This window comes from Chionomys nivalis, chromosome 24 (genome assembly GCF_950005125.1).
Source record: "Chionomys nivalis chromosome 24, mChiNiv1.1, whole genome shotgun sequence".
NCBI classification, from domain to species: Eukaryota; Metazoa; Chordata; class Mammalia; order Rodentia; family Cricetidae; genus Chionomys; species Chionomys nivalis.
In genome coordinates, this window is record NC_080109.1 from 36,004,336 (window position 1) to 36,022,457 (window position 18,122).

The 18,122-nt window shown below is 44.8% G+C and overlaps 1 protein-coding gene across 1 annotated transcript in view; it reads left to right on the forward strand.

Moving 5' to 3' along the window:
• The window catches only part of Anxa5 (annexin A5), a 29,176-nt gene that overhangs the window by 855 nt on the left and 10,199 nt on the right, over positions 1-18,122 (forward strand). Inside the window, exons 3-7 of the mRNA XM_057757242.1 lie at positions 11,755-11,839; positions 12,911-13,005; positions 13,314-13,427; positions 14,702-14,792; positions 17,430-17,509. Of these exons, the coding sequence (XP_057613225.1) occupies positions 11,755-11,839; positions 12,911-13,005; positions 13,314-13,427; positions 14,702-14,792; positions 17,430-17,509 (465 nt within the window). The remainder of the gene's footprint in view (positions 1-11,754; positions 11,840-12,910; positions 13,006-13,313; positions 13,428-14,701; positions 14,793-17,429; positions 17,510-18,122) is intronic.

The following is an 18,122-nucleotide window of genomic DNA, read 5'->3' on the forward strand; positions in this document are numbered from 1 at the left end:
GAAGTTGACTACCTAATAGGTGTTTGTTGTTGATATTGTTTTTTTTTTTTAATCTCTTAGTATTTGTTAAGACTGTACCAAAGAAAAGCTAGTTTATATAGGAATTTGTTTTTTGTTTTGTTGTTTTTCAAGACGGAGTTTCTCTGTGTAACCCTGGTTGTCCTAGAACTGGCGCCTCCTAATCAGGATGGCCTCGAACTCGGAGAGAGAGAGAGATCTGCCTGCCTCTGCCTCCCAGCTGCTGAGTTTAAAGCTGTGCGTCACCATCGCCTGGTTTGTATAGTAATTTTAAAAGTTGATCATATAAAAACTTGATCATATCATTCCTAAAATATTCCACCCACGAGGCCAGAGTGGCTACACATCATGGGAGGTGGAGGCAGGGGGATCAGGAGTTAAAGGTCATCTTTGGTCATCAAGGGCCTTGGCTATAGGAGATTGTCTCAAAAACCTAAAGAATGAAACGTTTCCACCCCTAAACTAATTTCACACATCTTGCCAAACTGACTGGCTTGTCAGAGTCCCGACCGCCTTTAGCCGACGCAAACATTGCTCCTGCGCATACACACGCTCTCCCATTAGTTCGGTAGTCAGGCTGCTTTAGTACAGTGGATAAGATTTCCTGGCCCGTTCCAAGAGAAAACCGAGGGATTAAGACGACTTTGGAACTTTGGGAAGTTTCTCCAGTGCTGCTGTTTGTCAGCCTTCGCACTTCCCTAGTTCTCTTGTGTGTCCTCAGGGGACTGTGGGCTTAGGTCCTCAGCATCAAGTGTGTTTTTGTGGGATTAGCTTTACTTCTCAGAATCGTGGTTCTCTTCGTATGCTGATGTGACAGACATGGTGGTTTGCAAGCCTCTCAGAGAAGCTTCCTCTGTCCTTGCTGACTTGGCTTATTCTTCAAATCTCTCGTAAATTTCCCAATGATGTCTCAAGTGTTTTTGTTTGGACAAGGTCCCCATGTGTAGCCCAGGCTGGAGTAGAGCTTGCATGCACTCTAAGGGTGGGCTTCTTTTTTTCTGAGATCCCCCTGCCTCAGCCTCCCAAGTGTGGACATGACAAGTATGGGCCACCACAGCCCCCTTGAAGTTTCTCAATCAATTCTTTTCTGTTATACCCACTCTATATCCAGGGTAGTATTGGAAACATTGTTATATGTTGAACTTTCTGCAGCTTCGTCAGGAATCTGTGGAGACCACAGAAGTAAACCATTCTGTTAAGAACATTTCAGATTAGAATAGTGTTTGGTATCTTACATTTGCGTTTGGTGATGATCAGAACGTCCACACTGGACAGCTGCTGTCTCCCCTCTCCCTAGTGGTTTTGGGGACCAAAAGGCTCACTCTGGCCCTTTACTTACTGTGTAGCTGAGGACGACTTTGAACCCCTGGTTCTCCTGCCTCTCCCTCCCGAGTGCTGGGATTTCAGGTGTGCACCAGTATGCCTGGCTCTAACTGCGCTCCGCTGTCTAAATCCTTTGGGCTCTGGTGTCGCTGGAGGAAAGCTGCAGCTTCTCATTAGGTTTCACCGAGTTTCCATGGAAATACTTTTGTTGACCTAAGGAGACAGGAACCAGAGACTTGCACTCCGTGACACCTGGGAGCAATGGGATCAGATTTCTATCTTAGGGGTGTGCACTTCAGCAGTTAAAAATTCATTGTTTGAGCATTAGTGTCTCTTGCTTATTGAAAACGTGAAATGTAGCTTCCCACATAGTAAGTCTTCATATTTATGGACTTGAAATACATACTTATATATGATAATCTCCCTTTATTTGTGTTGGGAATGCACCATTTATGAAAGTGGAGAAACCCAGAACCACCATGTTTAACCATGGCGGTCTAGCCATGTTTGGATAGAACACGAGTATGACCATCTAGCTAAGCATTGACTACAAAGAAGTGGCTGATCTCTGGTGGTACCGCGGATTTCCATTCCTCCCCTCCATAGCCATTCCCCTTCCCTCCCCCACTCTTTCCTCTTTGTCCCTTATATACATATTGTTGTATTTTTCAGTTACGTATTTTACTTTTTGTTAGACAGATTTCTTCAACAAGTTCATGAATGTAAACGGTGCATTCTGATTTCTCCTGCCTTGCTTCTAGCTCCCTCCCATGTCCCTCCCAGCTCTCCCAACCCCACCTTCTCTCTACAGGCTTTATTCCCCCCACATTCTTGTCTTTTTGTCTTGTTTTGTCAACCAGTGAATTAAACCAGGGCTGTCTGTGTGGTCCTGAGTTTGTAACAGTCCATGGAGCCTGGGGGGCTCACCACAGTAATTTCCTTTTCAGTTACATTTTACCTTAAGCCCATGAGAACAGGGACTAGAACTGAGGCAGAAGATCACACTGAAAGGTGTGTAATTTGTATTAGCCTGCTTGGCAAATACACGCAGAACTGGAAGAATCCAGAGTAACACCATGTGACCCGCTTCTTCATTGGTCCTATTCCTGGTCCCTTAGCAGCTATGGACAGACTGTTTGACAGAGGTGGCTTTCTTAGTCTTCCTCAAAGAACACACCGTGGATCTTCTATGATGCCTAGGGAAAGTTTAAATTACAAATAAACTCTCATGTACCTGTAAGCAGTTAGTGGACACTAGTTATTTTTAAATGTGTGCTTGAAAGTCTCATTTGAATGAGTTATATGATTTAAACCACAATGCCCCTCTTATTTTAGCATCACAGTGCCGCTACATGAGTCACGATTTACTATGGTTTTTGGATTAGTAGTAACATTTTCTACTATAGTAAATTTAAATGCCAACCCATTCAAATTATTTATTAAGAATTAACAAAGTTGTCAATGATGCCTGAATGATTTATTTATTTATTTATTTATTTATTATGTATACAATATTCTTTCTGCGTTATGCCTGAAGGCCAGAAGAGGGCACCAGACCCCATTACAGATGGTTGTGAACCACCATGTGGTTGCTGGGAAATGACTCAGGATCTTTGGAAGAGCAGGCAATGCTCTTAACCTCTGAGCCATTGCTCCAGCCCCTGAATGATCTTTATATAGTAAAATATGTATAAGTCATTGTATCTTTTTCTACATTTAAATTCTTATATAAATGTAATTTTTTCTTTACATCTTAGTATGTTTCTTCAGTTAGACTTAACATATATTAGGCTAGATTTTATTAGGCTAGATTTTAAAAATTGGGTTTTAGAGCTTTTTTTTTTTTTCTTAAATTTTATGCTGTTGTCTTAGCTAGGGTTACTATTGCTGTGATGAAACACCATGACCAAAAACAACTTGGGGGGGAAAGGGTTTATTTCACTTTCAGGTTTTTTGTCTGTCTGTCTGTCTGTCTGTCTGTTTTTCTGGTTTAAAGCAGTAAGGGCAGGAGCTCACACAGGGCAGGAACCTGGAGGCAGGAGCTGATGCACAGGCCATGGAGCAGTGCTGCCTACTGGCTTGCTCATCATGGCTTGCTCAGTCTGATGTTTTAATTGAACCCAGGACTGTCAACCCAGGGTTGGAACCACCTATGATCGGCTGGGCCCTCCCACATCAGTCACTAAATAAGAAAATGTGCTACAGGCTTGCCTACAGCCTCATCTTTTGGAGGGAATTTTCTCAGTTGACATTCCCTCCTCTGCAGTGACCCTAGCTTGTGTCAAGTTGACATAAAACTAGCCAGCACAACTGACCCCCCTATCAACCTGACACACAAACACATCACTGCTAAGCTACGACCTTTCCTTTCTTGTTCATCCCCAAGACTACACATAAATATCAATATATATGGATACATTCTAAATTTTAAAAAATCTGACAGTCTTTAAAAATTTGTTCTCTTTAAAAATACTAAGCCTCCCTGGTGTTGGTGACACATGCCATTAGTTTCTAGCACTCAGGAGGGGGAGGCAGAGGCAGGCGGATCTCTGTGAGTTTGAGGCCAACCTGGTCTACAGAGTACATTCCAGGACAGCCAAGGTTACACAGAGAAACCCTGTCTCGAAGTGCCCCACAGAAAAGTCACCTCTACAAAAAAGCAACAACAAGCCGGGCGGTGGTGGCACACGCCTTTAATCCCAGCACTTGGGAGGCAGAGGCAGGCGGATCTTTGTGAGTTCGAGACCAGCCTGGTCTACAAGAGCTAGTTCCAGGACAGGCTCCAAAAACCACAGAGAAACCCTGTCTCCAAAAACCAAAAACCAAAAAAAAAAATAAAAATAAATAAATAAAAATAAAAAACAAAAAAGCAACAACAAAAAATGCAACTCAGTCTCTTTTGAAAGCCAAAGTCTGCAAAACTTCAAAATATCTTTAAAAGTTCAAGGTCTCTCCATTGTGGGATCATCTAAAAATCAAAAATAAGTTAAATACTGTCTTACTTTGAGAAGGAAGAACAAGGGTGCAGGCCATTTGAACAAAGTGAAACCAAACTCCAAAAGCGTTAGTAACTCCATGCCCGATGTCTGGATCCACTCAAGATCTCCTGAGATCCTCCCAAGGGTGTGGTCACTTCCCCAGCACTCACAGCTTGTCTTCCAAGCTCTCTCCGCTCCACTTCTGCTGCTGTTGTCCCGTGGTACCGGCTTCTCCAAAAGTGATGGAGTCCCCTGCTGTACTGAGCTGCACTCTCACCGGTAGCCTTCCCTGGGCTCTCAACAGGGCTCCGACTCTGCCACACGGTGCCAAGTCTCAGCTGCCCTCCATGACCCCTCCATGCCTTCAAAACCAGTACCTCTTGGAGGACTCTTATATTACCAAGTTCAGCTGCCAGCGTAAGATACAACCTTGGCCACCTCTGGACCGCAGTGTCTGTGTGCTGACCCTGAGGAAACACTTCTACACTGCTTCACCTCAGTGATGCTGGTCTCTTCTCAGTCGTAGCTGATTCATTAGCCCCAGCTGACCAGCATCCATTGTCCTTGCAAAGCAAAGATTTTACTTCAGCGGTTCTGGTTTTTTGTTAACCACAGCCAGTTCTGCTCCAGCTGCCCAGACACTAAAGAATCTACTTTCTACCCAGTAGAGTCTTTACTTCCTTCTGAAACCTCACAAGCCAGGCCTCGATCATCTGACAGGCCTCCAACATCTGCATTGCTCTCAACATCCTTATCTTCCAAGCTCCTACGGAAAGCTTGCCAAGGTTTGTACACTCATTGGCTTTTGTAGCCCAAATGGTCCAAAGTCTTCCACAGTCTTCCCCAAAACATCATCAGGTTGCCATGGCAATACTGTACCATCCTGGTAGTTAGGGTTACTGTTACCATGATGAAACACCATGACCAAAAGCAACTTGGGGAGGAAAGGGTTTATTTTGCTCACAGGTCCATGTAACACCACAGCTAGTTTTTCATTGTCTAGCTACAACCAAATTAATAGGCATTCCAATTTACTTTAAATACTTAAAAGTTCATGGGCTTGTTTTCTTTGGCTTGGAAAAAGAGTTGTCTGTATTTCATAGACAAATGAACCATTTCATATATTTAATTAAGTTTAAGGACGTAACTTTCACATAATCAATTTTTTTTAGATTTATTTATTTATTATGTATACAGCCTTCCTTCTATGTGCGCCTCCACACCAGAAAGAAGTACCAGATCTCATTATAGATGGCTGTAAGCCACCATGTGGTTGCTGGGAATTGAACTCAGGAACTCTGGAAGAGCAGTCAGTGCTCCTAGCCACTCAGCCATCTCTCCAGCCCCACACATAATCAAATTTTAAGAATTCAATTTTGAGAACTCTGAACCTAGTTTTATTAGTTTTGCTGTTCCTAAAGAGTTAATGTATTCCCAGAGGCAGGAATGTCATGAAAACAGAACCGGGCTCCATAAATCAGAAGAAACTCCAAGAGTATCAGTTATCTCAGTGGTATATATTTAAACTGTATAAGGGTTGGTTTGAAAATTTGGGGGTTGGTTTAGAATTGTGGGCTCATAATAATAATTTACAAAGACCCTTTCGGAGCTGGCAGGAGCCAGGTAAACAAGTACATTTTCCACGATCTCATTACAGAGGATTCTCTAGACACTGACTTAGATCCAGGTCAGTTATCTCTCAGCTGATCTCTGGATCCAGGACCAAGGTTGCTTGTTACCCATGGCTTCTGCCGCCCTGGCTCAGGATGCAGGTCCCTTTGACTCTGAGATTTGGATTCTGAGAAAGTCACTTGGCTGCTTTGCAAGACGCTGCTCACTTGGTTGGCAGCAGCAAGCCCTGGTTTCCTTATCGCTTTTCTGAGCTCCTTGGAAGACCTGCTCCTGTGCTTAAGTGACGTAGTGGTGTGCGCTCTGTGATTTTCTTCCTATAATGCCTTCAGAGTTCAACATAGAATAAGTGTATTTCTACATCACAGATCCGTTTCTGGAAGATACTTAGTTGTATAACTGTTTACTATTCTGACATCGCACAAACGCGTTAATCGAATTACAATTAGTGCTCCAATGATGTTTGCTTTAAATATGTTTGGATCCATCTTTTCTGTCTAGTGGTTTACACAGTATATAAACATATAAACCCTTAATTGGAAGGAACCGGTGCATTTGACTTCATTTCTTTGGAAACTTGTTTCTGTTGTCTTTACTTCCATTTGTGTGTGGATCCTGATAGTTGCTGCATTTCTGGGGGTTGTGGAAGAGGGGTTGCTGTGTTGAACTTGGGAGGGAACCTGTTCTGATAATCCTGGGGACTGCTCCACTACCACCAAGGAAGTAGACTAGGCAGTGACTTCATCATCATGCCAGGCACAGCTGAGACTGGATAGGAGGGACCAACGGGAGAAGGGGGCGGCTTTGGTAAGTGAGTGAGGTGGTGGTTGATGAAGGGCTAGGTGTAGATCAGGATGGCTGGCTTGCTGAGTTTAGGTTTGGGCGGAGAAGAGAGAAGTGGATTTGTTGCCTTTGAGTTCCTATTTAATATTTAGATTCTACACTGGGGAGTTCACAACTGTCTTTAACTCCAGTTCCAGGGGATTAAATGTCTAATTCTGGCCTCTGGGCACCCTTACTCCTCTGGTGCACATAGACTCATACAGGTTCACAGGCATACACGTAAGATTTTTAAAAAAACAACAAGCCGGGCGGTGGTGGCGCACGCCTTTAATCCCAGCACTCAGGAGGCAGAGGCAGGCGGATCTCTGTGAGTTCGAGGCCAGCTTGGGATACAAGAGCTAGTTCCAGGACAGTCTCCAAAAGTTACAGAAGAAATCCTGTCTTGAAAAACAAAAACAAACAAAAACAGCAAAGAACACTTTAATGGGGCCTGGAGAGATAGATGGCTCAGGGTACTTACTTTTGTAGAGGATCCAGGCTTGCTTTCCAGTACCAACAATGCTTATAACCATCTTGGGGATCTGATGCCCTGTTCTGGCTTCTGTAGGCACTTGTGTGATGCATAAACATACATGCAGGTAAAACACTCATATACATAATTTTAAAGTGTTTGTCTACATTCCCTACTAAACAGCAAGGTACCCACACTCCCTAACTCCTCTCACTTCTGTTGACTTTTATATTGTTTGTCTCTGCCTAACTAAACAGCACTAAGACTCTCTTCTACCTTAGCATAGTTTAAGTCATAGTCACTAGATTTGTACTTCTTAAATACAAGAGGAAATGAAGCTTCAAGCTGTTGACCCTTCTATAAACCTGATTGTTTTCTGATTGCCTTGCAAACGAGTTGGTTGGTTCTTACACTTTCCAAGTGTCCACAGGATGCCCTGCTGAAGGCTGAGGTGAAACAGCAGACTCTCCCCTGCCGCAGGAGCTTATGGGAGTTAAAGTTCTTGCACACATCCACAGAGGAGGGGCCACCCTTACTGTAGGCAGCTTCTAAGAGCACTGTGTTACTTTTGATTTTACTGATGTTTGCCAATGGAGGACGTTCCTCACTGTCAGGGAAATTTAAAAAGAAAACAAACCATACCAAAGATTTTCTTTCTTTAAAACTGCTATTGGGGACAGAACTCAGGGCCTCACATATACTAGGCAAATGCTTTACCACTGAGCTATGTCCCCAGCCCTCTTTTTGTTTTTATTTTGAGACATGGTCTCCTTAAGTTGCCTGAGCTAGCCGGGAAGTCACTCTATTGCCCTGCGCTTTTGTTCTTCCTATCCCAGACTCCTGAGCAGCTGGGTTATAGGCGTGTCCTACAGGGCCCGTCTCACAGAATTCTCAGTCATGTTTACAAACCCTGATTTTGTCATTGGAGCTTTTCTACCATTGTGCAAATAACTTAAATAGTGATCCCGTTGTTCCTGACCGTGAGAAAGAGGTCAAGGTAGTTGGATGGTTTGACCGACTGAGACGAGGCAAAAAGGAGGAAGGCAATGAAAGTCTTGAGAGCAGTAAACCAAGGGCTTGGAGCCAGCCTTCCTCTGCTGACAGGGCCAGCACAAGGGTTGGGATCGTATGTCTGACCTGGATGCATTCACCCACTGGTCCTGTGAGAAGCAGGGGTTGGGATCGTATGTCTGACCTGGATGCCTGGATGTGTTCACCCACTGGTCCTGTGAGAAGCAGGGGTTGGGATCGTATGTCTGACCTGGATGTGTTCACCCACTGGTCCTGTGAGAAGCAGGGGTTGGGATCGTATGTCTGACCTGGATGTGTTCACCCACTGGTCCTGTGAGAAGCAGGGGTTGAGATCATGTCTGACCTGGATGCGTTCACTCACTGGTCCTGTGAGAAGCAGGGGTTGGGATCGTATGTCTGACCTGGATGTGTTCACCCACTGGTCCTGTGAGAAGCAGGGGTTGGGATCGTATGTCTGACCTGGATGTGTTCACCCCGTGGTCTGTTAGAAGTCCTGATTTTTTTCTTGGGTTTATTTCATTTTGCAATGCACAATCACGTCAGGCTGACTTTTCCATCTTTTCTTAACCATTCAATTATTCAGTGATTAAGATTTTTCCCCAGCAGTATCACAGGGAATATTGCTGAGCCGTTAAGTTTGTTCACCCAGTTGGACCTTCCTACTTCATGGGAAGGGGTACAGAACACTCTGTCTTCCTGTCTCCCCACCTTTCCAGGCAAGAAAGCTATTGAGCTAAGGAGTGGATATTTTTTAAGATGAGAATTAAAAAGTGAATTCTAGGTTTTGAACAGGTGTTGTCTAAGTAGGTCAAGTAATTCCTTTCCTGGGGAATTGGTGATGAGAGATGAAGAGAAATGAGGGTAAACTGAGGCAGAACGAGGCACCAGATGAAGCTTATTCTGATGGACTATGGGGATTTCTGGAAATGGGAGTCTCCTGGATGAACCCCTCAGAATCACATTGCATTTTGTGTGGGTAGCAGGGGCAGGCAGCGCCCCAAGCAGGGCTTTGTCGTCATGACGCAGATGTATGACTCACGTCTGGTCTCTAGTGCTGCCGTGTGACCTTGCTAGCCCTCGATGGAATGTGGCAAAACTGAATCACAATTTCTAGAAAGCTCTTAAGTATATGGCAGGAACTTATGCCTTCTAGCCAATAGCTGAAATCTTTATGGGTATTTTCCTCCGTCTACCTCCCAGGAAGTTTTCTTCAGTCCGTAGGCCAGGCATATTTTGTCTTCTGTCTTTTTGTTCAACCTTGCCCATGTTTAACTCTGTCTCCTTGCAGTTTCTCCATAACTTATAAAGCAGATCAACATTTCTGCTTTTCAAACTATTTTACAAAGCTGATTTTTACAGACTATTGTTTGTGAGATGTGGTTTTCCCGAAGCAATCCACCTCATCGCCTTGCAGGACCCATTGCCACAGGGATACATCTGCCACACCTCCCGTCCTCTTCCTCTCTTCTGTGTGCTGAATAGTTTTATGTTTACTTCACACAAGTTAACGTTATCTGAGCAGAGGAAATCTCAGCTGAGAAATGCCTCAATAAGATGGAGTTGTAGTCAAGCCTAGAAGGCATTTTTGTTCGTTTGATTTTTTTTTTTTTTTTTTAAGACAGGATTTCTCTGTAGCTTTGGAGTCTGGAGCTAGTAGCTCTGGTAGACCAGGCTGTCCTTGAACTTCACAGAGATCCACCTGCCTCTGCCTTCTGAGTGCTGGGACTCAAGGCCTGCACCACCACCATCCAGCTATAATGCATTTTCTTAATTAATGATTGATGGGGGAGGGCCTAGCCCATTGTGGGTGGTGCCATCCCTGGGCTGGTGGTCCTAGTTCTATAAGAAAGCAATCTGAGCAAGCCATGAGGAGCAAGCCAGTAAGCAGCAGCCCTCCATGGTCTCTGCATCAGCTCCTGCCTCCAGGTTCCTGCCATGTTTGAGTTCCTGTCCTGACTTCCTTCAGTGATAAACAGGGATGTGGAAGTGTAAGCCAAATAAACCCTTTCCTCAAGTTGCTTTGGTCATGGTGTGTCATGACACCATAACTAGGGCATTCTGGGAGCCTCTGTCCCCTCCGTCTTCTTGCCTTGGGAAGCTGTTCAGCACCACATGATCAAGGAGCCACAGGCCCATGGCTTGGAGTCAAGTCCTAACTGCTGCGTAGTTGCTTGATGGGCACTGAGTGACTGGCTAAGCTGGAGTCATTTTCAGAATTGTGTCTCCCTGAGACAGTCTCCAGGGCACCCAGCAGAGCCCTGGGCCCTTTGCTGCCCTCAGCAGAGAGCTGTTGCCATTCTGATCCGAATCCTTGTTCCACCCACTTTTTCCCACCTTATTATTGTGGTTGGATGTCCCCGTTCCAGTAGCCTAGCCACCATCTGTATGACCTTGTCACTCACAGCCTGCCCTTTGCCCGTGTGCCTGCAATGGACAGATGCAGGGTCAGCTGCATCTGAATTCCAAGCCCAGACCAGCAGCTCAGACTCGGTTCCTGCCCATCCCCCCTCTCATGTTACTGCAAAGTTGCATTTGTTCAGTTCCTTCTTACCATCTCTGCTGTTAGTCTCGGAGAGTCTTGGCTGTACTCTTAGATAGTCTTTTCCTTTGTCCCCATCGCTGTCAGTCACAGTGCTGAGCAGAGCTGACTTGTTCCTGGCGCCACTGTCTACAGTGTTCCTTGTTGACTGCAGGATCAACTCTGTGCTTTTCGCGTAGCTTTTGGAGACCTTTCCCGTGCTGACTTTCCTATCCAACCTGACGCTTTTTCCAGTCTGCTGTAGCACTTAACCCTTTCCCCAAGGGACAGATCATTTTCTTCTTGTGCGCTTGAAATCATGCTGACAGTTGACCCATGACGTTGGCGACTTTACAGGCAGCCTTTACGTTTCCCTTGGGCTGTCCCCGACCTCAGTTTCTTCTCTTCCCCCTTCTGTGCCTGCCGCTTTCCTGCTTTAGGCATCATGGGAGATTAGTAGGAACACGTCATGCAGCAATGGGAAACAGGGGGGCTTGGAAAGAGGAGCGCCCGTCGTGGCGCCCATCATGGCGCACAAGTTCCCAAGTGTTCTCAGAAACCTCTGAGCTGTCTGAAGACCCAGTATGAAGTCTATGTAAACAAGGAGCTACCTTTCCAACTGAGTGTTTAGAGCAGGGTGTCACATTTTAAAGCAGGCTCAGATTGAAGTGGGAGAGCTTTAGCAGGGAGGAAGCCTGCAGGCCTGACAGTGAAGCAGGAGGCCTTGGTTGGGCGAGCATAGTGAGGGAGATGAGGGATACTATTGTCAGCGGCTGGGTGTCTCCTCCCCTTGACTGGCCCTGTCACTTCTCCCCCTTTCAGGTGGCTCACAAATTGTACCGGATGGTAAATTTACTTAGCGGTCAAACACAGCACCGGGCAAAGGGAGACTGGGCTGCGGTGTTACTAGCTTTCTGACGTTGGTCACAGTCTGAATAATACTGTCCTTCTGTCTGTCCCAGGTTCTCAGAGGCACAGTGACTGACTTCCCTGGATTTGATAGCAGGGCTGACGCAGAAACTCTTCGGAAGGCCATGAAAGGCTTGGGTAAGTTGGACCTGTTCATTCTAAAAGACCAAGAAAACAGGGTGGAAGACGTGTACAAATTCACTCAAATAATGAAATGGTGTCTTTGACCATCCTGAAGATTCATTCTCTAGAATTTGATATGCAAGTGACATCAGCTCTGTGTTCTGGGATCACCAGTCCAGCTTACACATAGTATGAGGGAAACTGGTAGCTCAGGGGCCTTGCCCATCACGTCCACATCCCCTGCTTTAGCCCCCCCCCACTGCCCCAGTATCTTTCTAACCAGTTGCTGACCTCTTGAGGGCTTTTGTGTGTAACTGGCTGATCTGCTCTCAGACTTCTACACTGGATTCTCATTATCCTCACCTTGAAAGATTGCCCATGGCATCCCCAAGGCCCGTTTCAAACTCATCTCCCAGTGCTGTTTAATATCTCTGATCCAGCCAGGCCTGGCTGTCTCTGTACATGCAAGTCTCACACTTTTCTATTCTGTGAGCTTTCACCTTATTCTAAGCTTATCCTTTTATGGCTGCCTTTCAGAAGTCTTCATCTGCCAAGACTCTGGGGGTACCTCCTTCCCCCAAACTCCTCTCTACTCTTATTAGCCAGGAGACCCGGCTTTGCGTCTCATGTAGCACTTGAACCTCCCTAGGGTGTTTGCCATTCTGCTTTAGCTCACAGCTATCTGTAGCTTTTTAAGTTTTCCACCCCAAATTATCTATAATATGAAGCCAGGCACTATGGTTTTTTTCTTCTCTCATCTCCCGAAACCCAACACATTATGCTTTGTGAATTGCTCTTACTTGGCTAACTGTGTAACTATGCATGAGAGGTAGGCACACCGAGATTTTAAAAGCCAGGAGTGTTTGTCCAACTGAGGACAGAAGGTTGTGTGTGTGTGTGTGTGTGTGTGTGTGTGTGAAACATGATAGTTAAATCCTCTTAATTTTATATTTTCTTCTGTGTAAGCTGTGTCTTATATTTTTATAGAGTGCACTAAGAGCACAGAGTGACTGCTGAGCTAATTGGAGGTTGCTTAGAAAATAGGTGTGTGGGAGGCAAGCTGTCTTTGTTACCCATCAATTCCAGGCACTGATGAGGAGAGCATCCTGACCCTGCTGACGTCTCGAAGCAATGCTCAGCGCCAGGAAATCGCTGAGGAGTTTAAGACTCTGTTTGGCAAGGTGAGACCGCGACCCAGCCAAGGCGGGAGGGAGAGTCCGGCTGTGGTTTTTAAAAGAGTTTGAGAAGTAAAACAATCACCCCAGATCTGTAAGGAAGTTTTTCAGGGCCCCTCCTCTCCACCTCCAGGATAGGAGAATACCGCTGTTGGAGGTGTGGGTCAAATGTCGAAGGTCCATTCCTTAGGGCGTTGTTCAGCACAAATAGCATCTGAAATACTTGAAGAAGCAACGTAGAGAACTGGCTGGAGCAAAGCTGTCCTTCCTGTGTGGGACTAGCGTGGTCACTGAGTTTGTGTTGTCTGACCTAGGACCTTCTGGATGACCTGAAGTCAGAACTGACTGGGAAGTTTGAGAAACTAATTGTGGCTCTGATGAAGCCTTCGCGGCTCTATGATGCCTACGAACTGAAACATGCTCTGAAGGTAAAGGGCGCATGCATGGGGCCTTCTTTCTGTTGGTAATTAGCCTGTGTTTTATTTGACTCATTTCAGCAAAGGATGCTGAGGAAACAAAACTGTGGAGTCAATAAGAAGTAAAGGGGCGTGTCATTTAATCTTCTTGTATAGTTAAACTCAAAAATACTGTCTAAAATGTTAGCATGCTGGAGTTCTGTACTTCCATTTTATCATTAGGCTTTGGAAAGGTTACAGATGAGATAGTTTAATCTTTCAAATAGAAAGGCAGAAGCTGACTGTGTTGAAACATTTGCTCAGACACTGACAGGAGCAACTTGTCCTAAGTGGGTTCTGAATCGGTAGACAAAGTAAGCAACAAGGGATCCCACCCGCACAACGGAAGGAGGCTGACTTTGCTGAGTGTCTGTGCCTTTCTGCAATTACAGTTTTGGAGTAAATGCGACCTTAGGACCTTAAGAAAAGGCTTTTTAACAGAATACATCTCAAACACTTGTGAACAACTCAGATTTTCCCGTAGGATGAACTTAGGTGTTTTAGTGTTTGAGTTTTTGTAAAGAAACAGAGATAGAAACTATGTTATCTTAAACAGAACACCTAAATTTAGCCACATTGCTGCTTGTATGTTCTGACGTAGCAGGGCAGGCATGACGTCTATAGGCACAGAGAGGGAAACCAGTTAAAACTATTTTTCAGAAAGAGAAAGTGAGTTCCTGCAAGAGACTCCATTGTCGGCCATCTTTCTGTTCTGCTACCTGAGATGCTCTATTTAAGCAATAAGGGTTGATTTTGACTCTTGCCCACAAATAACTGGCCCCAACGTTTGGGGCCTGTACTCAGACAGGAGGCCAGTGAAGAGAAGAGACAGCTGTTGTCCCATCAACTCCTTTAAAGACATCCCCCAGGGACCTAAAAGCTTTTTAAGGGTTTGGTTAGCAGCCCCTAGTGCTATCTGGTGAGCAGACTTTAACATTTGGGCTTTTAGGAGGACAGCATTAAAGATCTTAACTCTAACAGTATGTTTGATAGATATAGAAAAGTAAACTTTAGTTTTTGTTGTGCAAAATGAAAAGTAAAATATAATTAGATAGAATCAGATTGCTGCTGGAAAGAAAATTAGTGTAGAATTTGTTAACTCTGTAGTAATAGACCATGTATACAAAGAAATTCATGTTTTTTGGATATTTTTGTAATTATGTAATTTGGGTAACATCCAGGGAAATAGCTTTTCCTTTTTTATCTCATTGACATGTTTTTGCCATTAAAAACAAATCTTCCAACAGGGAGCCGGGACCAATGAAAAAGTATTGACAGAGATTATTGCCTCAAGGACACCCGAAGAGCTACGGGCCATCAAACAGGTTTATGAGGAAGGTAAGCAGCTGGAGGTCACCGCCTTCCCATCCTAATGTGGCTGTGGCCCCTTGTAGTTCTGATTGTCTGCTGAATGAACTGTGAGTCAGTCAGACTGTTCTTCAATAAAAACAGACAACAAACAAAATAATCAAGGAGCAAACTTGACAACACCTGTAAGGGAGATGCAGTTTGTTTTGGCCTGAGACCTGCAGACACTATAGGAATAGACTGGCCTTCTGTGTTAAGTTTCTTCAAACAAACTCAACTTTATACTAGATGTTAAGAGCTATGTAGAAGACATTTTGGGGAGCGGGAAAAAAGACTGAAACTCTTTTCCAGACTGGAGTTGTTAAGACATTGATAAAGGTATGCTGTTCATCTGCTGGGAGTGCTTGGCTAAAGCGTCTTGTATTCTTGGATGTTATTTTTCGTGTAACCTATTTTTTTCATCTGTGAAAACAAAGTCTGTATTTTAGTCTAGTTCATATGTCAATGCTTTGAATGTATTCAAGTCCATGAAATGAAAATGAAGAGACTCTGATCTTGTCCGGTTTTTATGTCGTTGGACTCAGCCTGGAATGTTCGCCAGTGGTCATGGCTCTCTGTAGGCTTAGCTTATAGAATTTAGCTGTGATGTTGTTAACCCACCAGGTAAGAACAGTGTGAAATGTACGGCTGCTAAACCATTGCCCGAGCTGGAAGGCATTATGAAACTTAAGTGAAGTGAGCTGGGTGCAGAAAGACAAACACTTTGTGATTGCTTCACTTGGGTCGGCTCCAACCAAGTGATAAAACAGGCAAAGCTGTAGAGTAGAAAGTGGCATGGTGTTTGCCAAGGCTGGACAGGAGAGACGGTGAAGAGAGATGGTGGGAGATGGTGCTCGCCGGACAGTGAGGTGGGGGGGACAAGTTCTGGGGATGCGGTTGGAGCGTGGAGACTATTCATAACACCGTATCATACAACTGAAACTTGCTAAGGAACTAGAACCTGAGTGTTTCACCATTCACAGAAAACTACATGGGGTACCAGTAACCATTTCACAGTGTATCAAGCACGATGTATACCTTATATACACACATTTATTTATTTAGTATTTATTCCTTGTCAGTCAGCAAACTGGGAGGAAAGGCTAAGATGGGTCTCCAGTACTAAGGTAACTTTGATCAGCAGTTAACATGTACCTGTGCTGAGGAGCACAGACTGGGGGATCTAATGGAGCCTGACCGCAGGGAGGAGGGCACATGTGTGTGTTATAGGTTGGTAGGGAGTGTAGAGAATCTGCATGCCTGGAAGATGAACGCGCCTGTGAGTCAGCGGTATAAGGGCTGATGGAATGTTGAAGGAACAATTGAAGGAGGGAGGGGGTTTGAGGCTAGATGTGATTGGATATATATATAGAGAGATTGGATCGATAGCTCTGTAGGGAGGCAGTGAGGAAGTTGTGTAGGAATTATGGCGCCACCAAGGTTGCGGGGAGATGGCGGCACAAAGAGTACAGATCAGAGCAGAAATGTAGGGAGGATTTGGAACTAATTACGGGTACTGGAGTAGAGGAAGGGAATCAGATGCTTACAGGCTTTGTATCTGGGTAGCTGGTTCTCACACATAGAATAGAAGGGTCGGGCTTTTAACATATTCTGTTTTCAAGTGCTGATTAAATATTTTGATGCCTTATAGCAAGACTATTTTAAAATAGCAGCTTGAGAGTTAGCTAAAGGCTCTACGACTCAGAAGGGCTCGGTTCTTCCTTCCTGTGACCTCAGGTTGAGGATTTGGAACCGGAGGTGGGGGGGGGGGTCATACTTTAAAATGTCATTGCTGTCTGTCAGAAGTAACTTAATTGTTGCAAAGGGAAAATATCTTATTAGTGGGAGATATGACCATGCAAAGACAAGAATTCTGAGGATGGAAAACATCTAGCAAAAAAAAAAAAAAAACACATAAAACATTTGAAGAAGGGCTGGGTGGTGGTGGCGCACGCCTTTAATCCCAGCACTCGGGAGGCAGAGGCAGGCGGATCTCTGAGTTCGAGACCAGCCTGGTCTACAAGAGCTAGTTCCAGGACAGGCTCCAAAACCACAAAGAAACCCTGTCTCGAAAAACAAACAAACAAACAAAAAAAACATTTGAAGAAGGGCTGGAGAGATGGCTCAGAGGTTAAGAGCACTGGCTGCTCTTTCAGAGGTCCTGAGTTCAGTTCCCAGCGGCCACATGGTGGCTCACAACCATCTATAATGGGGTTTGGTGCCCTCTTCTGGCCTGTAGGCATACATGCAGACAAAGTATTGTATACATAATAAATAAATATAAAAAAAATTTGAAAAAGCAGAACTTCAGTTCACGATTACCATGGTTTTAAGCTTCGCACTGTCCTGTCTGTTCACTTACTAACATTGGGAGAGAGAGTTTCTAAGTGGCTGTCATAATTTAGGCTTGAGGAATGCTTTTGGGGGATGTCAATAGAGTCCATGTTCATCCAGCTGCTCACTTATTGAATTTGTCATCCATGTTTAGAGCACTCATTGATGGCATAGAGCAAGTTTTTGTTACTCAAATATGCGTGTCTTCCTGTATGTCTTGTTCATTTGGTAAATGTTCCAGGGTTTTTCTAGCTAAGAGATGCTATGACCAACTATGAAATCATTGTTTTGCAGAATACGGTTCCAGCCTGGAAGATGACGTGGTTGGGGACACCTCAGGGTACTACCAGAGGATGTTGGTGGTCCTCCTTCAGGTACTGGTAGAGACTTAACAGAGTTGACTAAGGGGCAGGCTGGAATGACATCCCGTATTAAGTTCAATAGTTCCTGAATTGTGCAGATTCCCACTCTGACGCCCGCCTGCTGCCTGTGCCTGTTTGCGCTGTAGAATGTCTGATTCAGACTGCAAAGAGCCAACTCATTCATTCGTTCTGGGCAGCTATATGCAGCCTGTTCACTCATAGACTTTAGAATCAGCAAGGTCATGCTGGTTTGGACACTGCTGTGTGGCAGTGCAGCATGCTGTGTGGGCGATATGATTTCAGCACTGTAGGGTGATATGATCTCAGTACTGTAGGGTGGTATGATCTCAGCGCTGTAGGGTTGATATGATCTCAGCACTGTAGGGTGATATCATCTTAGCACTGTAGGAGTGATATGATCTCAGCACTGTAGGGGTGATACCATCTTAGCACTGTAGGGTTGATATGATCTCAGCACTGTAGGGGTGATATGATCTCAGCACTGTAGGGGTGATATGATCTCAGCACTGTAGGGTTGATATGATCTCAGCACTGTAGGGGTGATATGATCTCAGTACTGTAGGGTCGATATGATCTCAGCACTGTAGGGTTGATATGATCTCAG